The sequence below is a fragment of the Gossypium raimondii genome, chromosome 11, assembly GCF_025698545.1.
Source record: "Gossypium raimondii isolate GPD5lz chromosome 11, ASM2569854v1, whole genome shotgun sequence".
NCBI lineage: Eukaryota > Viridiplantae > Streptophyta > Magnoliopsida > Malvales > Malvaceae > Gossypium > Gossypium raimondii.
Genome location: NC_068575.1, coordinates 45,359,195 through 45,384,126, shown reverse-complemented (window position 1 = coordinate 45,384,126; position 24,932 = coordinate 45,359,195). Strand labels below are relative to the sequence as shown.

The 24,932-nt window shown below is 33.5% G+C and overlaps 1 protein-coding gene, 1 long non-coding RNA gene and 2 pseudogenes across 2 annotated transcripts; 3 read left to right on the top strand and 1 right to left on the bottom strand.

Moving 5' to 3' along the window:
* Nucleotides 1-1,537: 1,537 nt before the first annotated feature.
* Nucleotides 1,538-8,005, top strand: LOC105803647 (lariat debranching enzyme). The gene is made up of 13 exons (XM_052623365.1): nt 1,538-1,693; nt 2,023-2,119; nt 3,188-3,237; nt 3,573-3,656; nt 4,972-5,117; nt 5,237-5,397; nt 5,497-5,618; nt 5,786-5,979; nt 6,101-6,283; nt 6,380-6,498; nt 6,667-6,806; nt 7,140-7,250; nt 7,606-8,005. The coding sequence occupies exons 5-13, from the start codon at nt 4,995-4,997 to the stop codon at nt 7,686-7,688; spliced, it is 1,236 nt and encodes a 411-aa protein (XP_052479325.1). The 5' UTR covers nt 1,538-1,693; nt 2,023-2,119; nt 3,188-3,237; nt 3,573-3,656; nt 4,972-4,994; the 3' UTR covers nt 7,689-8,005.
* On the bottom strand, nt 7,139-13,420 carry LOC128034643 (uncharacterized). Its single transcript, XR_008190768.1, has 2 exons — nt 13,280-13,420; nt 7,139-7,381 (listed from the first exon to the last, which is right to left on the bottom strand). It is a non-coding gene; the product is annotated as an uncharacterized LOC128034643 (long non-coding RNA).
* A 170-nt stretch (nt 13,421-13,590) lies between these two features.
* On the top strand, nt 13,591-16,317 carry LOC128034642 (uncharacterized; annotated as a pseudogene).
* On the top strand, nt 16,256-18,064 carry LOC105803649 (uncharacterized; annotated as a pseudogene).
* Nucleotides 18,065-24,932: the final 6,868 nt, after the last annotated feature.

Genomic DNA, 24,932 nt, shown 5'->3' with positions numbered 1-24,932 from the left:
AATATTGCCTTTATTATTTTAAAAAAAATCCTCATTTTGAGGAAACAATGCATCATATCCAATGCGTTAGGATACAACGTATTGAATTCCTGATAATGAGCTTTTTATGTTTTTTGATTAAAGAGCATTCTCGATTATTTAGATTCAATGAAGAAAATTGAAACCCAATACATTAGGGCTCAATCCTCTCGAAGATCCCAAATATCGAGTATTGCCTTCGTTTAAAAAATTTCTCTTTTTTACGAATTTGGGTAAAAACTTATATATGACAGAATAACAATTATAATAATGTAAGTAAAAATAATACGAGCAACAAAAATAAAAATGAATGAATAAAAGGACAAATTAATAACATGCGAAATAACAAATACGTGAACAAATTAGATTAAAATATTCTTTTTAAATAAAAATAATAATAAAGACGTGAATAAATAATTAAAATGAATCATGAACAAAATTATAAAAATATAAATATGTATATATATGTACGTGGAATTTATAAAATTTAAAAAGCAAAACAATAAAGATATTCGTAAATATACCAATAAACATCAAGTAAAATAAAATAAATAAATAAATAAATAAATAAAACTATATATAAAAAATATGTGTATATATATATATTTCAAAATTATAAAATATAACAAAATATATGTATATATGAATTATAAAATATATGTACATATATATATTATAAAATGTATAGATGTATGCGTATATTTTAAGACTATAAAATATATAGAAAGAATATATGTATATATATATAGTTTTAAGTTATAAAAAATATGTAAAAATGCATGTACGTATGAATTATAAAGTATATATATGTGTATTATATTACATAGAAAACACGTAAGATGATTTATGAAGAAACTAAATATTAATATATGAAGAAACTTAATATAATAATACATAATAAATTTATAATGCTGATAATAATATATTATAATTTTAAAACAAAATAATAATAATAAGGTTAAAAGATATTTAAACTTTGATAAATAAATAAAATAGAAATATAATGACAATAATAATACACAAATTAATAGCATATTATAACAATATAATAGTAAGGAACAAATAAATAAACCGAATTAATCATTAAAATAACAAAATAACACAAAAACGGACTAATTTGGATACTAAGACAAAGATTTGGGGCGAAATTAAAATAAAATGAAAGGAAGGGACCAATATGAACACGCGCATAACATGGGGGACTGGAAGGGAATTTTACCTTCGCCTCAAAACAACATTGTTTCAGTGTGGGCCAAACTGAACTCGTAGAGAAATCTTGGGTAAAAATAAAAAATAAAAATCCTTGATTGGAAACATTAAAAAACGTAAGGGCTAAAAGTGAAATTATCCCATTCATTGAAAACACGCGGATTCTCCCCTGGAGCGGGTCGGGTCGCACGCGGGTTAGCCTTAAACGGCGCCGTTTTGGCCACTATAATCAAGGCTCAAAACGGCGCCGTTTTGATCCTTTATAAAACCATTTTTTTTTTGAAATTTTCATTTTCTGTTACTCTTTAAAAGCAAATCAACCCTAAGTCACTTTTTTTTTTTTTTTTCTGAAAACACAACAGCAGACTCAGCCCCTGCTCTACCCTGTCCGCCGCCTCGAAGGATTCAAAGCCCCTTCAACTCCGATCTGATCGGAGCAAATAAGGCTCCGTCTTCCTTCTCGCAGGTAAGTGTGTTTTCCTTTTATTATTTCTTTGATTTGTGAAGAGATGAACAAAAGAAAAATCAAAAAGGAGGCAAGAAATCAGAAAAATCACCTTCAAGATCCGCTGCTGTATTTTTATTTTTGCCTTTTTGTATTTCGTTTTACACTAATTTTTTCCCCTTTCTTGTTTTTTTTTTAAATTTAATTTTCGTAACCCCCCCCTTTACAAAAATCTCAATCGCTTTTTATAATCGAATCCTAGAGAAGAAAATCCAAATCAAAATCCCCTTTATTTTTGCTATATTTCCTGCTATCTCTACTTCTCACTTGCTGTTCGTGGTCCATTGTAGGTGCGACGTGCGCGAATGTGCGGGGAGAGTGACAACCACTGGCACACACGCACGGTGAGGGCCCGATGGTTGCGGCGCCGCTGAAACTGCTACTAGGGTTAGGTTTTTTCTGAAACTGTTCAAAATTTTGGGCTAGTGGGTTGGGGTTTGTAATGGGCTGTTAATTATTTGGTTTTTTAGCAAGGCCAAAATTGGCCTATTACAGTATTAGTTTGCATGAATTTGATTCTTTGAATAACCTTCTTGTGGTGTCTTGGGTTTAATTCAAAATTTTCCGAATTATTAATGGTTGATGTGGAAATTTGATTAGGACAATGTGAAAAAGTTATCCTCTAATTTTCTGAACTGTCAAGATATAGGTATGTTAGGGGAAGCCTACTGGTAAGTTTAATCTTGAGTGTTATATGAGGTGGATATCTTTAATCTACAGTTTATATACATTTAAGGTCAGGGAATAGCTGTTTCCAATTACTTGAACACTTGGCTGTTTTCATTTAATCTACAGTTAATATATATTTAAGGCCACTTTCCTTATACAAGTGTTGTTTGATTTTCGTTTTTAAAGGAAAAATACAGTTTGTATGCCGTTGTTGTGTGTTTTCAAATAGAATACAAAGTAAGAGACTTTGGGATCAATTAACATCAATTTTAACTAGAAGAACATGGTCATATTTGGAGTGAAAATTCTTGCATTTTATCTGGTGCTAAGGTGGTGCATATTAGTCTTTGGTTTTCTTTTCACACTGCTAGGTGCTTTCACTCATCAGTAAGGATCGGGGTAGGTTTCCTTTAAAATAGTTGAGTGGAGGTCATTGATGAACTTAGTTGGAACTGTTTGTGTGCTGGTGCTTATATGATTTGGAATTGGATTTTGATTGAAATATTCGGGTAATATCTAAATGCATGGCCTGGATGGAATTAGGGATGCAATTTAACTGAAAATGTTGTTTTATATTACAAAGTAGTTACAAGTGTTTATTGTGTTGCATTAGAAGATGTTAACTAGGTGTTGTTTTCTTTCTTATGAAGAACGCAGTATATTTGCCTTTTTTGATCTTACGATGAGAGTTTTCTTTCAAAGTTTCATATTTGAATCGTATTACTGATTTATTTTTCAAAAAATCCAAATTACTCATCTTTCGCTTTGGTATTGTTAATTATGTAGAAAACGAAGGTTTCTCTTTTGTGGACGTCGGCCATTCATATCAACCCAAGGTATCTCTCTACAATCTCATGGTTTTGTTTGCAGTAACATTGATGCGTTTGTTTTATTTGATTGTTGTTTTCTAAATTGTCAAAATTAAAGTAAATTTTCTTTGGATCGAATTTAATTTTCATTGGGCCTATGTGGCCATTGGTTTTTTGCGACTTGTGATAGTTGTCCTGTTTTTTTGGGCTGTTATAATGGTCATGGTTTTCGGGTTTCTGTTTAGTTCTTGTGGCTTGTGATACTGAGCATGTTTTCATAGTTTATTCTCTCCTCATTTTCCCTTTTATTCTGTCATTTATTATGTCTGTCTCATTTCAAATTTTACCTCTTATATTTTTAGGCCCGAAAGAATTCAAAGACACTATATTGTGATTCTCTCTACCGTTTCTGTTTTTGGGATTTTTGGACTCCCTTGCTTAATCAGGTATGAATCTTTTCTCCAACATTGTCTTTTCCGTTCTCCCTTTTAAGAACTATGCTTTTGTACTTGTATTTTTTGGTTTATTTTATGGCTTTTGGTATTCAGTTTTAGAAATCAACAATAAAAAAAAGTTTCTCAATTACTTAATGGGAAGCAAAAAATCTGAAATTGTATTGGAATTTTCTCTTTTCATTTTTTTCATAAATATTACAATAAATTAAACTAACCAGTTGGCAATAAATGACCAGCTTATTCCCATTTTCTGTCCTATTTTTCCTTTATTTCTAACGTTCCTTTCTCCTTTTTTAGCTACTCTTTTTCCCTTCTTTACAAATATTTTCCTTCTCTCTTGTTTTTTCTTCTCTCAGCCCATTTTCCTGTGTTTTTTTCAATCTATAGCTCTCCCATTTATTCGCCGTCTCTCTCTCTCTCTCTCAATATCCTTTCAATTTTTCCTCAAATTTTTTAACTTCAGGTAACCAAATTTCAGTTTTTTTTTTCTGTTTCTATTTTTTGTAATTTTTGAAACTCCCTACATCATCCGAAATTGATTTCAGGTATGAGCATAATTAAACTGTCTCTTTCCTCATTATCTCTGATTTTAGTTTCAGATATATGCTTATATTTACTAATATTTTCAATTTGTTTTTTTAGGGATTTCGGTATTTTAACAATAATAGTTTTTAACAATGTTAGTAAGTTTAGGTTTTATTATCTATTAAATATATATAAAACTAATTGACCCAACGTACATAAAACAAATCAATGTAGTCCGGTGTTCTGCCTTCCAAATAATGTAAAATTACTATGGGTGAATTTAAAATGATTTGGATTAATTTTTTGCAAATATGAATTAAGTAAAATTTTAAGATGAAATATATTAATATAATTGATGCATCAACATCTCTATTGCGCTTAAAGTCTATAAACCTAAAGAAAATTGGGAAAATTACGCAAAAGGAAAAATACTTTTTAACCTTTTTATAGAACACTGTATTAACCTGAAAAGATTGTGGGAAGAGCCACATGTAGCAAAAGGACCATTGCTCGCGAGCGCAGCGAACTGTATCCTCGTTTCCTGCCGCCATTGTTACCCATCTTCTTCAAGCTTATGGTATTGGAATTTTTGAAAACATTGGCTCATTCCATCTCATTGTTGTTAATCCTGCTGTCGCCCTTTTCATTCCTGTTTTAATTATATATGCTTCTTTTTACTTCTATTTTCAGTGTGTTTTTGTCATGGTTTTTTGTTTTCACCTTTAGAGAATAAAGTCATTAAGAAAAAACCTAAGGTTTTAAGTTTTTCTCAAACCCTCAGAGTATTGTGTCCAATTCAAAAGGATGAAGATAGCAGTGGAAGGGTGCATGCATGGAGATCTCGACAAGGTCTACGACACCATTAAATACATCGAAAACACTCGCAACATCAAAATCGACCTCCTCCTTTGTTGTGGTGATTTCCAGGTTCTTTCTCTTACACTCTCACTCTCTCCCTTCAATTTGTTGTTTTTATACGAAAATTTGTCACTTTCCAAATACCCATTTTTTATATTAACTTAATTTTTTTTTCTTTTGCAACTTAGGCAGTCAGGAATGAAAAAGATATGGATAGCCTTAATGTGCCCCCAAAATATAGGGAGATGAAATCATTCTGGAAATACTATTCGGGTCAGGAGGTTGCCCCAGTTCCCACCATTTTTATCGGTGGAAATCATGAAGCTTCCAATTATTTATGGAATTGTAAGTCACCCCTTTCCTTCATATGTTCTGGCTTGGGGATTTTGATTCTTTTATGAAAAGGCCTTGAATTTTACCTTCTGCAATTGAAATGTGTGAACTTTAGGTATTATGGGGGATGGGCAGCACCTAATATATACTTCTTGGGGTTTGCTGGCGTTGTGAAGTTTGGCAATATCCGTATCGGTGGACTTTCTGGAATTTACAATGCGCGTAATTATTGTTTAGGTTGGGTTTGAAGTTCTTTTACTTGTCTATTTTGTGTTTATTCTGGAGTTCTTTTAATGGTGATTGTTTATTTACTGCAAGCGTGTGTCAAATATGTTATATTGATTCTTATTTAGGGTGAGAGTCGAAGCTTTGAAACTGAAATGAATTAGCTTTTCCTTGAGCAGGACACCACGAAAGGCCACCTTATAATGACAATACAATCAGATCTGTGTATCATGTCCGGGAGTACGATGTTCACAAGCTCATGCACCTAGAGGAACCGATTGATATTTTCCTTTCACACGATTGGCCGCTCGGCATCACTGATTATGGGAACTGGCAACAACTTGTTCGCTACAAAAAACATTTCAAAGATGAGGTAATTATATTCGATTGGTGGAAATGCATATATGTTACAGAATGAAAATCTTCATATCAAGCGTATTCAGTTTTCTTGTTGACCATTCCTGCTTGCTTGTTGGTTGAAACATATTTCCTAGATCCAGCAAGGAACTCTTGGAAGCAAGCCTGCTGCACAGCTGCTCGAAAAACTCAAACCAGCGTATTGGTTTTCAGCTCACTTGCACTGCAAATTCACTGCTCTTGTTGAACATGAAGAGGGTGGTCGAGTGACAAAATTTCTTGCACTCGATAAATGCCTTCCAGGGCGCAAGTTCTTGCAGGTATCTATCATATGTTCTGACCATTTCATTTAGGTTCTTTCTTTTGGTCTTTGCTGGAAGCTAATAAATGAATTCTGGCTTTCTTTGATCTTTTAGATTGTTGATATTGAATCTGATCCAGGACCTTATGAGGTTCAGTACGATGAAGAATGGCTGGCAATAACACGGAAATTGAATTGTGTCTTTCCTTTGACCCTCCGACGTGGAGACTTTGGGTGTGTGTATATATGACATTTTTGTTTTGACCATGCCACTCATCGCTCTCTCTCTCTTTTGGGTGGGGTGGACTAATGTTTTATTTGAAAATGTGCAATTTTCTATTTTTGCAAGTACTATTTCTTTACAAGAACTAGTGAGCCGACAACTGCTGTTCTAATATGTAGGAGAACACAGCTCGACATGCAAGATTGTCGTCAATGGGTTAAGAGCAGGATGGAAGACAGAGGAGCCAAACCTTGTGAATTTTCTCAAACAGCTCCACCTCACAAACCCTCTGATTCAGTTTCAAACACTACTTTTTCTGGTAAATAATATGGTGATATTTTGATGCTTTTCCTTCTTTGAGGTGCTAAAAGTATCTCCATTAATGGTTCTATCTTTTGGATTGAAGAAACTCACCATATATGCTTGCATATTTATGCCACTTATCACTATCATGATTAGGCATCTCGATATTACTGTCACAATCATTACAAAACACTATCCTTCATTTTTTGTCTTCTTTTAGCTCAATTAATTGTTGGTTAGCGAATGCATTCTTTTTTATTTAGATTTGCAACTAGAATAATCATGACTTTTGCAATTTGTTTTTGCTCGATTTCCTTTTTAATTATTAAAATTTTCTCACCTTGTGTAGGTTCTTCCCGTAATTCTCAGACTCTATCTTTTTTGGAATTGCTAGATCTTCCTTATGTTCTTGATAATGCATTGGACTCCAGGGATACTCCTGTTTCATTGCCTCAAAAGGGTAAAGGGTTTTCTATTTACCTTGTCCCACTCAGTTTTGATGCATTGTCCCTTTATACGGTACTTAACGGCTTCTAGTTAATCTTCATTGTGATGCAGTCAAACCTAGAGTATACATGATTCTAGGAATACCTTTTGCTTCTCGTGTTTAATATGGTGCTGATGCTCTCTCGCATAGTTTAATGGGATAGATAATTGATCATTTGCTTTCAATCAAGGTAGAACATTGAATGTGCCTAATGTTTTGAGCTTTGTGCATATCATACATAATGCTATAACTTTGCCTCGTACACGTTTATTGAACTAAATCCATTAAATTTCTTAAGGTGACATCGTTTTTCCTGTTGGTTCATTAGATGATTACAGCGAAGACATTCCCATTGAAGACGAGGATGATCTAGAAGATGCAGAACCGAATAATGAAAACTGGTCCTCATGAATGTGAATAATGTTTTCTATCAACCAAGAGGTTTATTAGTGCAGAAAGATTGATGGCAATATCTTGCAATTCTGGTTCACAGATTTTAGTGCTCGGTTCGATAGTTTTATTGTCCAGTTTAGCTTTTTTACTTGTTTGAACCGGGCTACCTGCTGTACGTATTCCAGGCAGGGATATCCCATTCTACGGATACCCCGGCTGGGATATCCTGCATTACGGGTACACCGATTTGTGGCTGTTTTGCTTCGGATCTATCCCGATTTGGGTCTTTTAAAAAAAAATATTTATAAAAAATAATATAAAAAATTAATACGGAAGGCCGATGTTTTTTAGAATTTTAGGTCCATTTCTCCAAAAAAAAAGAAAGGACACCTTTTAAGGCCTCCTCATTTCCAAAAAAAGGACCCCACGATCATTAATGGATTAAATTTTATTTTCTATTCCTTCAAACTAGGCTAGCTATTTGATTTTCTTATTTGTCTTAATTCGTGAGGGATAGTGCTTTTTCAAACAAAATTTTAAGTAAGTTAAGTGTGAAAACAATTTATTTTAAAGGAAAACAAATTAATACAAGAGCATTTAAGTCTTTTAATAGTTTACATAAAAGCTTAAAAATACTTTAAAAATCAATAACAGAATTTAAAATCTAATTATTAAGGTGCCTCAATCAATATTAATCTGTCAATCCTTTTACTTGTATTATTCATGTAACATTAACTTCGAAAACGTTTAATGGTTTTTAATTTCTCAAAGTTAAAAGTAAATCTGAAGTTGAATCCCAAAATTGAAATTGAAGGCCTTTTAAAACTTTCTTGTTAGATGATTTCTATGATATAAAATGTAATCTTTTCATTAGTATGTTTTGCATGCGAAAATATGTTCCATGTCAAAAGAACTAAGCTCTGAATGTAACAAGAAATTTTGAATAAGTAACGGCAATTTTTAATGTTTTAGGCCTCGAATCATAGGTTTTAAAATTATATTTCAACTTTAAATTATTATTATTATTAAAATCACTAAATTTTTAAGAGTATAGAGTTTTGATAACTTAAAGTAAACCAAAATGTCATGAAAATTTTGAAATATAAAATACAATTTTTTTATTTTATTTTAATATTATTATTAGTCAAATTATGTTTATTATGGTAAACATAATATTAAATTAATTTTGAAAAGTTTTTGTTGAATTTTTATATTTATATATTATAAAAATTAAGCCATAGCCTCCGCTGCAAAAGGAGAAGGTATGTTGCCATGCATGGTTGTTTTCTAACATAACACAGAACCAAAACAATTTCTAATAAGGATAGCCGAGCAAGATTTGCTATTGTGTTTGCAATTGTTGGACAAAAACACATTAGCGAATATGTAATTAATTATAAATAAACACATAAAAAATAAAATATAAATAGAATGATATATAATTAATTTTTCAAAAACAAAAATCAAACAAAATTGTAATAAAAATTGAAATAAGAATAATAGAGATTTTACGAAACATTAAGACCTATGAAACACAATATCCTTAAGATAGATTCCGCGGCTCCTACGATACTTGGAGAAACATTGATAGAATGTCTCCCAAGATACAACAATAACAGTAATTTTGATATTTTCTTTACTAGTTTTTTAATTGATTGGTAATACATAACCTCTGGACTAGCAGTGTCTATAATGGTTGTGGTGTACCTTGAAATATTAAATATTATAATTTTTTAAAATATTATGATGATATTTTTTTATATATAAAATTAATAAAAAAACAAATAATAAGATTTTTAAAAGAATGACAAATCTCAGACTTTTTGTTTTCTTCTTTATAAATCTTTTATCTTTACTTGTTCATCTCTGTTTTTTATTTCAGATATATTTATTCATCACTTGAAGTAAAGCAAAAGGGAAAGTAGGAGGGTTTTGATGAGAGTGAAGTCATTTTGGAAATACTATTCGGGTCAGGAGATTGCCCCAGTTCTCACCATTTTTATCGGTGGAAATCATGAAGCTTCCAATTATTTATGGGAATTGTAAGTCAGCCCCCTTTTCTTCATATGTTCTAGCTTGGGGATTTTGATTCTTTTATGAAAAGGCCTTGAATTTTACCTTCTGCAATTGAAATGTGTGAACTTTAGGTATTATGGGGGATGGACAGCACCTAATATATACTTCTTGGGGTTTGCTGGGGTTGTGAAGTTTGGCAATATCCGTATCGGTGGACTTTCTGGAATTTAAAATGCACCTAATTATTGTTTAGGTTGGGGTTGAAGTTCTTTTACTTGTCTATTTTGTGTTTATTCTGGAGTTTTTTTGATGGTGATTGTTTATTTACTGCAAGCGAGTGCCAAATATGTTATATTGATTCTTATTTAGGGTGGAGAGTCGAAGCTTTGAAACTTAAATGAATTAGCTTTTCCTTGAGCAGGGCACCATGAAAGGTCATCTTATAATGACAATACTATGAGAACTGGCAAATTGACAGAAACCGATTGATATTCACAATACTATAAGGATATCATGTTCGGGAGTATGATGTTCACAAGCTCATGCACTTAGAGGAACCGATTGATATTTTCCTTTCACACGACTGGCCGCTCGGTATCACTGGGAACTTGCAACAACTTGTTTGCTACAAAAAAAAACAATTCAAAGATGAGGTAATTATATTCGATTGGTGAAAATGCATATATGTGACAGAATGAAAATCTTCATATCAAGCGTATTCAGTTTTCTTGTTGACCATTCCTGGTTGCTTGTTGGTTGAAGCATATTTCCTAGATCCAGCAAGGAACTCTTGGAAGCAAGCCTGCTGATGGGTGTCGAATCCACCAATATAAACCTACACCTAATTTTGCAAATTTAAGCAGTATAGGGAGTAGGGTTGATCCCTCAGAGACTGGGTTTACTGCAAATTGTTGCTCTCTTAACCAGATTTATGTCGGGGCAGTTGTCGTGCCCAAGATATTAGGAGGAGGATAAAATCAAAAACCTGGAACCTGAAATAAATAAATAAAATGCGTAAAAAGTAGAAGTTGAAAATGAAATAATAAAAAGTAGTTAAATAAATTTGAAGAAAAATTAGTTAGATTAAGCTGAGCTTTAGGCACGTGTTTTTCCTCGTCTTTGAACCGATCCTCAAAATTAGATGAACACCTCTTTTCCAATAAGCTAGTTATAGCTACCAAGGACGCATTGGACACCAACTCTCCATTGTGTAAATTAGTTATGGAACGTCCAATAACTAACCCTTACCGATCGAACAACCACGAAACGTTCGTGATTTAGATTTCCGGCAGCTTTGCGTTCTAGAAGAGCCTAGCTCGAACCAATGCCCTCAACCGCGTGGGACATTTAAATCCGGTTACTACTTCCCTTGACGGAACCAAACAACAATCTCCACTTGGCACGCCAATGTGTTCACAGAAAATCAATTAGAAACGTTCTTTTCGGAATTCCAACTGTACGTCTAACCACACTAAATCAAACGACGTCTTTTTTGACTTAATGTTGGTCTGACTTTGTGAGCTGACAAAATCATACTCTTAATCCGGAGAAATAATAAATACTGGAATTTAGAAGTTAATTTGCTCGGGTTCGTAACTCACTGGTTTTGACGAGGCTAATTTCGACCTAAAGCTGAAAATGGATTTAGTTGGCTAAGGTTTGGGACATGTTGGTATTGGATAAATTAAATAAGGTAAAATGGGTGAAAGGATGGGTGACGTGATTGAGTATGAGGGCTGGAAAAATATATTAAAGTGGGGTGGTTGACTATTGGAAATGAAAAGGGAATTTGAAAATGAAGTTGTAAATGGTAAGTGGTAACAAGCTGGAAATTTAGGAATTGAAAGTAAAAGAAACTAAAGACAATAAATAAATTCATGAATAGTTGAAAGTAAAGGTAAATGGGTGGTTGGCTACTGGAAATTAATAGATTGAAGGAAAAGAAACTAAAGACAACAAAATGCTACGTGAGAATTAAAGAAAAGATTGCTTTCAAAGATGAGAGCTTGATTTATAACTTGATGATTAAAATGAACAATGTAGCCTCTAATTATACTAGTGGCCTTGCTAAATTAAGAGCCAACTAGTATAGAAAATCAATGAAAAATATTCCATGATATAAAAAATATCCCAAAATAATCTCCCACTAAGTCAACAATTTCAGCTAATTATTCTTGGAAAAATTCTGCTTTGGCCCTCCTTCTTTGCTTCTTTCTTCAATCTAGCCCAATTGTTTCCTTTTTCTTCTATTTAGCCCTAAATTGCATTCCTGCACAAAATTCAATAAATATGGCAAAATTAGTGGTGCATTCTCATAAATTAACCAATTTAATCACCTGCTGCACAGTTGCTCGAAAAACTCAAACCATCGTATTGGTTTTCAGCTCACTTGCACTGCAAATTCACTGCTCTTGTTGAACATGAAGAGGGTGGTCGAGTGACAAAATTTCTTGCACTCGATAAATGCCTTCCGTATGCAAGTTCTTGCAGGTATCTATCATATGTTCGACCATTTCATTTAGGTTCTTTCTTTTGGTCTTTCTTTGGAAGCTAATAAATGAATTCGCTTTCTTTGATCTTTTAGATTGTTGATATTGAATCGATCCAGACCTTATGAGGTTCAAGACGATGAAGAATGGTCGGCAATAACACGGAAATTGAACAGTGTCTTTCCTTTGACCCTCCGACGTGGAGATTTTGGGTGTGTGTATATATGACATTTTTGTTTTGACCATGCCACTCATCGCTCTCTCTCTCTCTCTTTCTCTTGGGTGGGGTGGACTAATGTTTTATTTGAAAATGTGCAATTTTCTATTTTTGCAAGTACTATTTCTTTACAAGAACTAGTGAGCCAACAACTGTTGTTCTAATATGTAGGAGAACACAGCTCGACATGCAAGATTGTTGTCAATGGGTTAAGAGCAAGATGGAAGACAGAGGAGCCAAACCTTGTGAATTTTCTCAAACAGCTCCACCTCACAAACCCTTTGATTCAGTTTCAAACACTACTTTTTTCTGGTAAATAATATGGTGATATTTTGATGCTTTTCCTTCTTTGAGTTGCAAAAAGTATCTCCATTAATGGTTCTATCTTTTGGATTTAAGAAAATCACCATATATGTTTGCATGTTTATGCCACTTATCACTATCATGATTAGGCATCTCGATATTACTGTCACAGTCATTACAAAACACTATCCTTCATTTTTTGTCTTCTTTTAGCTCAATTAATTGTTGGTTAGCGAATGCATTCTTTTTTATTTAGATTTGCAACTAGATTAATCATGACTTTTGCAATTTGTTTTTGATCGATTTCCTTTTTAATTATTAAAATTTTCTCACCTTGTGTAGGTTCTCCCCGTAATCCTCAGACTGTATCTTTCTTGGAATTGCTAGATCTTCCTTATGTTCTTGATAATGCATCGGACTCCAGGGACACTCCTGCTTCATTGCCTCAAATGGGTAAAGAGTTTTCTATTTACCTTGTCCCACTCAGTTTTGATGCATTGTCCCTGTATACGGTACTTAGCGGCTTTTAGTTAATCTTCATTGTGATGCAGTCAAACCTAAAGAATACATGATTCCAGGAATACCTTTTGCTTCTCGTGTTTAATATGGTGCTGATGCTCTCTCATATAGTTTAATGGGATAGATAATTGATCATTTGCTTTCAACCAAGGTAGAACATTGAATGCGTCTAATGTTTTGAGCTTTGTGCATATCATACGTAATGCTATAACGTTGCCTCGTACATGTTGATTGAACTAAATCCATTAAATTTCTTAAGGTGGCATCGTTTTTCCTGTTGGTTCATTAGATGATTACAGCGAAGACATTCCCATTGAAGACGAGGATGATCTAGAAGATGATGCAGAACTGGATAATGAATACCAGTCCCCATGAATGTGAATGATGTTTTCTATCAACCAAGAGGCTTATTAGTGCAAAAAGATTGATGGCAATATCTTGCTATTCTATGAGGCTTTACTTATTTGTGAAGTTGGCAACTTGGTTGAATGGCCCACACTTTTCCAAGCTTTGTTGTGGTTTCATTCATTCTTTCTAAAATAATGTATAAACATCAAATATTATATCAATAGCTATTATCACAGTCAATCATTATAATAAATCAAAAGCCCTCGGGCCTTAGTACAGCCAAACTCTGTTAATAGCCTGCTTCCCCTAAATATTTAAACCGTGGAACAACAGAGAGAATTCATTAGCTTAATCAAATTGGGTATCTCTTACAACAACCTAAAATGAAGGTAAAAGTTGTGTGCAGGAAGCTGTATGACTATGTCCAATACGATCTCAAAGAAATAGCTTTCCCTTCTTCATTGCCTGATCCTCCCCACATCAAAAAGCGCCGCAAATTGACTTGGCACGAGCACTTCTTGGTATTTCTCTTTTCCTATTTCTCTTCCGCAGTAAGAGTTTTGTTTGCTTATTGATTTCTGGGTTTTAATGATGAATGCTGTTAGATTCTGGGTTCCCCCTTCCTTTATATAATTGTATTTTTTTTTTATGGTTTAAGTGATGGAGAAGCTATATTAGTACTGGATTGTAGTTTAGATATTATTGCCAGTTTAAAGAGCATGGCTCTTTCATTTCTCCATCATAGTAAAATAGTGAGCCTGGTTTGTAAATTGACCTCTCTCTTTCTTTTCTTTTTTTGTGTCGTTGCTATTGCTGTAAGCAAAACATTTTAGAATTCTGAAGCCTTTTTTTGGAAGAAAAAAATGCACGGTTTTTTACTTTAAATTAAGAACGTATGTTTGGAAGTACTTTACGTTTTAATTATTAGCAATTTCAACTCAAATATGATGATTTTGCTAGGTCCTTTATATATATATATATATATATATATATATATATATATTGCTTTTGTTCCATTTAACAAATTTTAAAGAAGCATAATGGAAATTTGAAATTTCACAGATGCTAGCTGGTGATCAGGGTGGAAATTAGATCATTGGGATATTGAAATGATTAAATGACTTTTATGTACCGTTCTGCTTACTTGATGGTTAAATTAACCACTTGAATGTCAAATAATGCTCAAGAACCTATTATTTGCCTATGCATTAGGGAATAAGAGGCATTTATTTTTAGTATGTAAGTAGTAAAAACCTGTCATCCTCCTTTAGGTCTTGAAGGAGGCCTCTAGGCTTTATGCTGCAAGTTGGGTAAGGGATATTGGTCCTGATCTTAGACCAAATGATTATAAGAAGGATGATGGAACTGAAGATAAAATGGAGATAAGAGTAGGAGTACAGAGACAGAACCTTTGACCTTGGAGGATATTGGTGAGGAACTTTACTTTGTGGTTTCTTATCTTGAAATGTTCTGATGTATAAGTTGTCTATAATGAATCAAGAAGTATATAGCATGACTTGCAAAATTTGCGGCATATTATATGTGCAATAAACCATTAGATTCGTGCTTGAGACATCTTATGGAGGTCAAGGAACAAAGTCCCGTAATGCTTGAGTTCAGTTAGGTTTTCATTTCAATTTCCCTTTTTAGTAGAACTTGTCTGGAGGTAGCATGGAATTTATTCTTTGATTTCTTTTTCCCCTTGCTGCTCAGAGTCATTCGTGACTGCATTTTGTCTTTTTATGTTGTTGGCACCTGTGTTCAAGTCTTATATTTTACGCTTCCATTGGCATATTTTTGGTGAATCCCTTCTTCACCAGGCTAAGGTTCAGTTTTTAAGGAAGATATTAAATTACAGTGACGATCATACCGTTAACTTATGCTACCTAGGTACCTTTTTTCTTCTTCTTTTTGGTATCACCCTGAAGAATGATAGCATGACGTGCCCTCTGCCAACATTCTATTTTCTGAACATCTTAATATATATTTCTTTAATTGATTTTAGAAAGAAAATTTTTAACTCATGATAATTTCCTACTTATTCTGTCATCATTTACCTTGTTGGTACACCTTCTCTTTTTCAACTAAAATTTTTTAGGCCAAATTTCTCTCGTCTCACCCTTTTTTCTCTTATTTTCCTGGTATTATAGTTTATCTTGTTGAATTTTACATTGCTTTGATGTTTTCTATGGAAATTATTTAATAGCGATTGCTGCAAGAGGAGGGATGGAGACTTTGAGGCCTGCTTTACAGAGGTTATACATGACAAGGGCTTCTGCATATAGAGATGCTCTTAAGAGTTTCATAGAAGGATATCAAGAAAGTATCTGGCGGGTCATGGAGGAAAAGGAAGATTCTACTAAAGTACAGCTAGAAGGCAGTACTGATAAAAATTCAACTTGATGGCTGATAAGTGCATAATCGGAGATGCATGTGAGTACTTCTCCAGCATACCTATTGTAGATACAAGTTTAGAGATTTGGTGGAGCTGGGTTGGCATGAAATCACAAGAATGATACATGTCCTGAGAATTTTCCTGTATTGAGAAAGTGACCTTTAGAAACTACAAATATAATGGGTATCTCCATTGACAATGGTGATGCTCTTTTCCTATTTATATATATATATATATTAATGAATTTTGGTCTTCCTGGTATTCTAGGTGATATTTTATTCTTAATAGAACTTTGGATATGTGGTAAATATTTTCGTTTTGTGGAGTAAATTTTGGTACAGAAATTGCATATTAGTCCAACATCATCTGTGTATTCAATTGAATGTGTTTTTCGTATTTTAAGGATATTTCTTATGGATTCCTCAATGAAGATATCTTTCAACCGCTGCATTAGAGATGGAGATTTGATTATTGTAAATGAGAGGCATGATACTATGAAAGCTGTTAAAGTGTGTGAGAATTCGGTTCTTCAAAATTGTGTCGGTGTATTTAAACATTCAGATTGGATCGGGAAGCCATTTGGTTCCATAATTTTTAGCAACAAAGGTGGATTCGTTTACCTATTGGCTCTGACACCGGAGTTATGAACTTTGGTTCTAAGTCATGGGACTCAGGTTCTTTATATTGCGGATATTAGCTTTGTGATTATGTACTTGGAAGTAGTTCCTCGTTGTTTGGTTCTTGAATCCGGGACCAGTAGTGGCTCCAACGGGACATGTGTATACCTTTGATTTCCATGGATAGAGGGCTGCCTCAGCTAGGTAAGCCTTAATGTTTATCGTTTGCAAAAGTGCATTGTGATTAAATATGATATAGTAACTGCTTAGGTTGAACTTTGAATTCTGGGTTATCTTGAGTTGATGTCTTCATAGATCTACATTTTGTTGCCGTGATACTTCATTGTCTCTAATTGTCTCGGTTTACAGATCTTTATTAGTTTCATTAGTGAGTGTATTGTTATGAAATTTTGGTTTCAAAGATAGTTATGAAATATGATTTTAGAAACTGCTTAGGTTGAGCTTGAATTCTAGGTAGATTTCAGAAGTCTGTTCAGGTAGATGTATTCTTCGATCGACATTCTGTTGCTGTCATGCTTCATGGTCTCCAAATTATCTCGGTTTTGTGGAACCTTGCGTAGGACTCATTTATGGTGCATATTTTACCCCATTATATGGTTTCTGTTTGTCTAATTGATAATAGACAGATCCAAGGATGGTTGTTTTTTTTTCTTTGATTCTTCTGTGTTGGTTCGCGAAAGAAGGAATGTTTTACGATTTTGCACTCCTTCAACAGAGAGGACTGGAATAAGCACTTTAGTCACCGTGGGAGTCCGAGATATTCAGGGTGAGGGATTTCCGATCAGTTTTCTGGGTTGGCTGACTCCGTATTTCTGGACCTACCGCAACCTTGGCTAGCCATTCCTTCAGCCTGAAACATGTTGAAACAAGATGGAACTCTGTGTTCCTTCTCACCGTGCATCAAACAAGTGCAACGTTCATGTGAAACTCTTAGATCTGACTTTACAGGTAACATATTAGAAACAAGTTATTCTATCTTGTTCAAGCAGTTTTTCTTTTAAAAGTATCATGAGCTTTGCTTGTAATATGCACAGATATATGGACCTTTGAAATGCTGCTCAACATGTATGAAATCCGTGAATGGAAAATGGATCACTCGAAGGTCAATGATGGGAATTCTACTACATGCCCTCCACGCAAGAGGAGGCAGAGCAAGTGTGGGGGACAATGCAAGTTCTCCGACAGTCATGGCTTGGCCATCTGCCGAAACTTGAGGGCATACCAGATATTTGACATTCGCAAGGAAGTGTTTCTTGAAAAAAAAAAAATCTTAACAAGTTGCAATCAGTTCAAACACTGAGTTTTCATCCTACTATTATGATTGATTCTTAGCTCACTCACTGACACATTCCCGAGTATTCACTTTACAAGTTTTCATCCTATTTTTGGCTTGGTTTTAATTCACTGTTGTGAGTTTATATATTGTTTTTTTCATAAAGATTACAATGAATGAAACTCTCTTAATGATATGTTTCTTTCTCTTTTATTCTCTCTTTTGAAAAAGAATAAATAATGACCGATCTGAAAAAATGTAAATATTAAAAAATGAAATTTATTATTACTAATATATTTTGATAGTTAATTTTATATTTTAACTATTCTTTACATTAAATGTTAAATCACGTCTGATCCAACTTAATATATATCATAATATTTTTATAAACATTGATTTCTAGTTGACATTTTAGATAAATTTTAAAGCTCTTGTAATACTAAATTAGCTTTTCCATATCTCGTATTCTCAAAACCACATACATTGATCATGTCATCTCCTCCAAGACTCCACAATTGTAGTTGAAAAGTTAAATGTGTAAATATATACACATTTAAGTAATAATTAAAATACTTTCTTTTACAAAGTAAATTATTTTATTATGATGACATTTTTATATATAAAATCAATAAAAAAAATAAATAATAAGATTTTTAAAAGAATGACAAATCTCAGACCTTTAATTTTCTTCTTTATAAATCCTTTGTCTTTACCTGTTCATCTCTGTTTTTTTGTTTCAGATATATTTATTCATCACTCGAAGCAAAGCAAAAGGGAAAGTAGGAGGGTTTTGAGGAGAGTGAAGTCATTTTGGAAATACTATTAGGGTCAGGAGGTTGCCGCAGTTCTTACCATTTTTATCGGTGGAAATCATGAAGCTTCCAATTATTTATGGGAATTGTAAGTCAGCCCCTTTTCTTCATATGTTCTAGCTTGGGGATTTTGATTCTTTTATGAAACGGCCTTGAATTTTACCTTCTGCAATTGAAATGTGTGAACTTTAGGTATTATGGGGGATGGGCAGCACCTAATATATACTTAGTGGGGTTTGCTGGGGTTGTGAAGTTTAGCAATATCGTATCGGTGGACTTTTCAGAATTTACAATACGCGTAATTATTGTTGAGGTTGGGGTTGAAGTTCTTTTACTTGTCTATTTTGTGTTTATTCTGGAGTTCTTTTAATGGTGATTGTTTATTTACTGTAAGCGTGTGTCAAATATGTTATATTGATTCTTACTTAGGGTGGAGAGTCAAAGCTTTGAAACTGAAATGAATTAGCTTTTCCTTGAGCAGGACACCATGAAAGGCCACCTTATAATGACAATACTATGGGAACTGGTAAATTGACAGAAACTGATTGATATTCACAATATTATAAAGACATCATGTCTGGAGTATGATGTTCACAAGCTCATGCACCTAGAGGAACCGATTGATATTTTCCTTTCACACGATCGGCCACTCGGTATCACTGGTTATGGGAACTGGCAACAACTTGTTCGATACAAAAAAATATTTCAAATATGAGGTAATTATATTCGATTGGTGGAAATGCATATATGTGACAGAATGAAAATCTTCATATCAAGCGTATTCAGTTTTCTTGTTGACCATTCCTAGTTGCTTGTTGGTTGAAACATATTTCCTAGATCCAGCAAGGAATTCTTGGAAGCAAGTCAGCTGCTCGAAAAACTCAAACCATCAAATTGGTTTTCAGCTCACTTGCACTGCAAATTCACTGCTCTTGTTGAACATGAAGAAGGTGGTCGAGTGACAAAATTTCTTGCACTCGATAATTGCCTTCCAGGGCGCAAGTTCTTGTAGGTATCTATCATATGTTCTGACCATTTCATTTAGGTTCTTTCTTTTGGTTTTTCCTGGAAGCTAATAAATGAATTCTGGTTTTCTTTAATCTTTTAGATTGTTGATATTGAATCTAATTCAGGACCTTATGAGGCTCAGTACGAAGAAGAATGGCTAGCAATAACACGGAAATTAAACTGTCTTTCCTTTGACCTTCAGACATGGAGACTTTGGGTGTGTGTATATATGACATTTTTGTTTTGATCATGCCACTCATCTCGCTCTCTCTCTTTTGGGTGGGGTGGACTAATGTTTTATTTAAAAATGTTCAATTTTCTATTTTTGCAAGTACTATTACTCTACAAGAACTAGTGAGCCGACAACTACTTTTCTAATATGTAGGAGAACACAGCTCGACATGCAAGTTTGTTGTCAATGGTTTAAGAGCAGGATGTAAGACAGAAGAGCCAAACCATGTACTTTTTCTGGTAGATAATATGGTGATGTTTTGATGCTTTTCCTTCTTTGAGGTGCTAAAAGTATCTCCACTAATGGTTCTATCTTTTTGATTTAAGAAACTCATCATATATGTTTGCATATTTATGCCACTTATCACTATCATGATTAGGCATCTTGGTATTACTATCACAGTCGTTACAAAACACTATCCTTCATTTTTTCTTCTTCTTTTAGCCTAATCAATTGTTGGTTAGCGAATGCATTCTTTTTTATTTAGATTTGCTACTAGAATAATCATAACTTTTGCAATTTGTTTTTGCTCGATTTCCTTTTTAATTATTAAAATTTTCTCACCTTGTGTAGGTTCTCCCCATAATCTTCAGACTGTATCTTTCTTGGAACTGCTAGATCTTCCTTATGTTCTTGATACTCCAGGGATACTCCTGCTTCATTGCCTCAAAAGGGTAAAGAGTTTTCTGTTTACCTTGTCCCTCTCAATTTTGATGATGTTACAGCGTTCGGCATGTGATAGGCCAGTTTAGGATTATTCCAGTTCAGGAAATGACCTTTTTAATCCGTTAAACTAATGAATGGAGAGCTTTAAAAAAAGCCAACAATTGTTTCGGGTTTACCTATTTATTTTAAATATATAATACAGAACACACTCAGATAAATATAATATATTATAAAGCTGATTTTGTCTTTTGCCTTTATGTGTTTATTTTCATTGAGTTTTTGTCAGATCTTTCTTTTTATTTCTTGCTCGGCAGAATATTGTTGGGGTGGGGGTTATTGGGCTTAGCTTGAAATCGTTACAAAAATTTTTTAATAGTCCTGTTGTATTTGGTTTTCCTTCTTATTCCGCTTGACGAATACCCTATCATGTCCCGGCTCGGTATAAGCTATTCTGGGGATATCCCCTTCAAATTCCGTCTCGGTTTAGGATTTTTACTGCCCGATTCAATTTATTATCGTCTGGTTTAGATTTTTCATGCGTCTGGACCGAGCTACCTGTCACACTTATTCCAAGTGGGAATATCCCATTCTTAGATATCCCAAATAGGGATATCCCATTCTAAGGATATTCCGCGTTGGTTTAGGGTTTTTTGTATGAAATAAAGTATTAGGATGTTATTAAAATGCAAAAACACATAAAACCATCAAGACTAAAAGACAGACCCAAAAACCAAATAGGCCAAAAGGAAAACAAAAGCCTAGAAAAACAGGCTCAATTTTATTTGGGTCTAAGCATATCATGATAGTAATATTTAAGAAATGATTGTATCTTCAATCCATAAAGATTGTATGCAACTTTTTCAAAGGCCAAACCTTGTTTTGCTCTTTCCAAGAAAGAAAAATGGCAGAGGGTTTCCTTAACAATTTTTTTGAACATATTCATTAACAAATAATAATAATAGTGTGCCCACTCTACTTTGAATTTCCAATTTATTGTTTTTATTTATGCAAAAGAATTAATCATTAACTATTTTCATTTTAATAGTTAAGAGTCTTAGCTTTTGCAAGAAAAATTTATTGAATTAGCTCCAATTTTATTTAATTAATATATATATAAATAGATTTCAAAGCTCGAGGTTAGGTCCAAGAAAATATCATCTATTTATCAAGTCGATTCAATTTAATATGTAGATAACTCTAATAATCAATCAAATAATACAATATAATTTAAAATTATAAATAATAAATTTAATTCACTTGTTTTAAATAGACAATTGTATCCACTTCTCTTTATAGTTCAAAACCATAAAATAAATATAATTGCTCCTATTCTGGATGTGTTGATATCAAAACAACCAAGCTTGAATCTAACTTTCACATCATCATCCATGAATTGTAACAAAATTGGAGCTTTTCCAGAAAAATGCTAGACCATAACACATTTGACGTAGAAATAAAAAATAATGTATGCACTTCGAAAGATACAAGTACCCAAAAAAACCTCTTTCTGATAAATAATTTCCATGCACTTCCATAAGTTTTTGCAAAGAGAAACCATGAAAATCAGCTCTCAAATTGAAGCATTTGCCAAACATGTGCGCTTGTATAGTGGAAAACAAGAGGAACAAAATCAAGAGGAAATAAGCAACTTGAACTTCATCCCCATTCTGAGATGATATGATTAATTTTATTATCTTATAATGTAATTTATATAGTATGAATACATTAACTATTAAATATAAATTAAATTAAAATATTCAATAGAAACCTGTGAAGTTTTTTCTTCAAAAAAGAAAAAAAACAGTAAAGTTAACATTTTAATTAATTGTTTTGCAGTCACTTTAAATTAGTTGTTATATTACATGATAAATCTGGTCTAACATTTAATTATCTGACCAAATAGGCTTTTTAATGAACAACACAAATCATTAAACTTAAATCAACCAAAAAATATGTGGCTCTCAAGTCGATTCATTTTTTGCCAGAAAATATGTGGCTCTAACTCGTACGCTGCATACGTATTAACGAAAAATAAGTTCTAGTAAGTCGATAACATCAAACATTACAACTTAGATTGAAAAGATAAGGTTATCATTTACCCATTGCCACGACTTATCTCTTCCAGTCTGCATTCTTGTAATCTTTATGGAAGTTTGACGCAATGTGACGAATGCAGTAAACAGATCTCCATGGCACACCGGAACGCCTAATAGCTGCAATTAAACCCTTCCCTCTATCGGAGATGATGCAAATGTTATCGTTCCTAATAACATACCTCAGCAGATTTGTGAGAAAGAATTCCCAAGACTCCATGTTCTCTTTATCTACGATAGCAAATGCTATCGGGAGCACGTTTCTGTTACCGTCTTGAGCAACTGCAAGAAGCAGTATCTGTGTATATTTCCCATCCACCTGCACAAGTGGCTTGCAGTGGGGAAATGCCCGCACACATGGATCGAACGTCCAGAACATCCGAAGGAAAATCCTTTTTGTCGGCTGTAACTGCTCATCCGGGCCGTAATATGGACTTGTCTGCAACTCAATCATAGTCCTCGGTACGTACTCCCGCATAGCAGCTATCCAACCTTGAAGCTCGTTATACGACGAATCATAATCCCCATACAGTTGCTCCATCACCATCTGTTTAGCTACCCATACCTTCCGATATGAGACTCGATACTGGAATCGTGCTTGCATTTTCGCAATGAGTACCGAAACTCTAATGGTCGGCATATCCTTCACCATTGGCATGATACACGTACAAATAGTTTTCGAATCAAGTTTTCCATGATCTTCTGTCATACGTGTTGATGTGCATATATGAGGACCAACAAATTTTCGTATCTCCCACATCTGAGAACTTCTAATGAATGCAGCTCGTACCCGCCAATTGCAGCCTTCCGCTGCCTTCCAACACTCCCTAACATATATTGTCGGAGTAGAGACGGAGACTTTATAATCCACCGATATCTTCATGTTGTACCGTTTAATGGCATATACGCACTCTTCTTTACAGCTGAATCTCTGGCCTATGAATAACTCATCATCATCAGATGTTACGGCCAGCCCGTGAGAATGAACTATTTCAGGGTACTCCGAAAACTCAGATACATACGCTGCGTCGGGTCTATGAGCGACATGTATGGCCCAGGATTATTGTGAATCACAATACGCTGCATCTGCTCCCCGACCGAAGAAACGTTAATGCCTTCATCGTTGTTGACATCTTCAGCATCAATATCATCAGGTACATCGTCCACATCGGGATCAGCGTCACTATCGACCTCTTCATCCCAATTATCACCACCACCTTCTTCTTTGCCGGCACCTTTTTCTTCACCACCAACCATGTCAACATCGGCTGTAATATTCAGGTTGATACCGATCCCACCCATAGTTGATTCACTATCAACGTATGATATTGGAGCCACCATCCGAGGTTCTTCAGCCCCGTCTTCTTCATTAGATGCATTTTGCTCCATACCGACTAACTCAGGAAATAAGTGAATCGGTGCATTCTTCTCACTCCCATTCCCACAGTAGAGATCGACCATTGTCTCCACGTCTTCGTCGTCTACAAGTTCCATTTCGACGAATTTGACCGGATTTGTCGAAACTGGAAACTTGTAGAAAATTTTTGATATCCTTCTCCCACAACGTCTATGGATTTTCGCATTAATCCTTGCCTTCATTTCATCGAACGATACATTTCTATTAAATCTCATTGCTATTTGTTGCCGACATTCAAATACACATCCAACACTTGTTGTCAATATGACTCCATCGAAATAAACGCATACAAGAAACTTAACATCCATCTTCAATATTTAATCTGTCAAATAAAAAAAAACAAAATCTCATAAAAAATCTCGAATAGTAACTGAATTACTTAAAAAAAATTATACTCAAAATAATACACAAAATAATACACACTAAAATTATTAATTTTATACTCAAAATAATATTAATAATTTTATACTCAAAATAATACACACTAAAATTATTAATTTTACTAAAATAATAACTAACTAACTAACTATAATAATAATACTAGTTTTTTACTAACTAGTTTATTTTAAGTAAATAAAAATAGTAAGTAACCATAATAATAATACTAGTTTTACGCTAACAATAATATTACTAAGTTACATCTTAATACATTAATAACATCTTAATACTAACAACAACAACAACAACAACAACAATAATAATAATAATACTAACTAATACTATTATTTTGAGTTTTATTAATCTTAATAACTAAACTAAAACAAAAATATTACAAAATATACAAAATAATAACAACAATATAATCAATTATTTTTAAAACAAAATATACAAAATAA

Coding starts and splice junctions, on each gene's coding strand:
- LOC105803647 (XM_052623365.1), top strand. CDS start 4,995: ATGAAGATAGCAGTGGAAGGGTGCATGCATGGAGATCTCGACAAGGTC. Junction 5,118..5,236: donor TTTGTTGTGGTGATTTCCAG/GTTCTTTCTCTT, acceptor TTTGCAACTTAG/GCAGTCAGGAATGAAAAAGA. Junction 6,284..6,379: donor CAGGGCGCAAGTTCTTGCAG/GTATCTATCATA, acceptor TTGATCTTTTAG/ATTGTTGATATTGAATCTGA.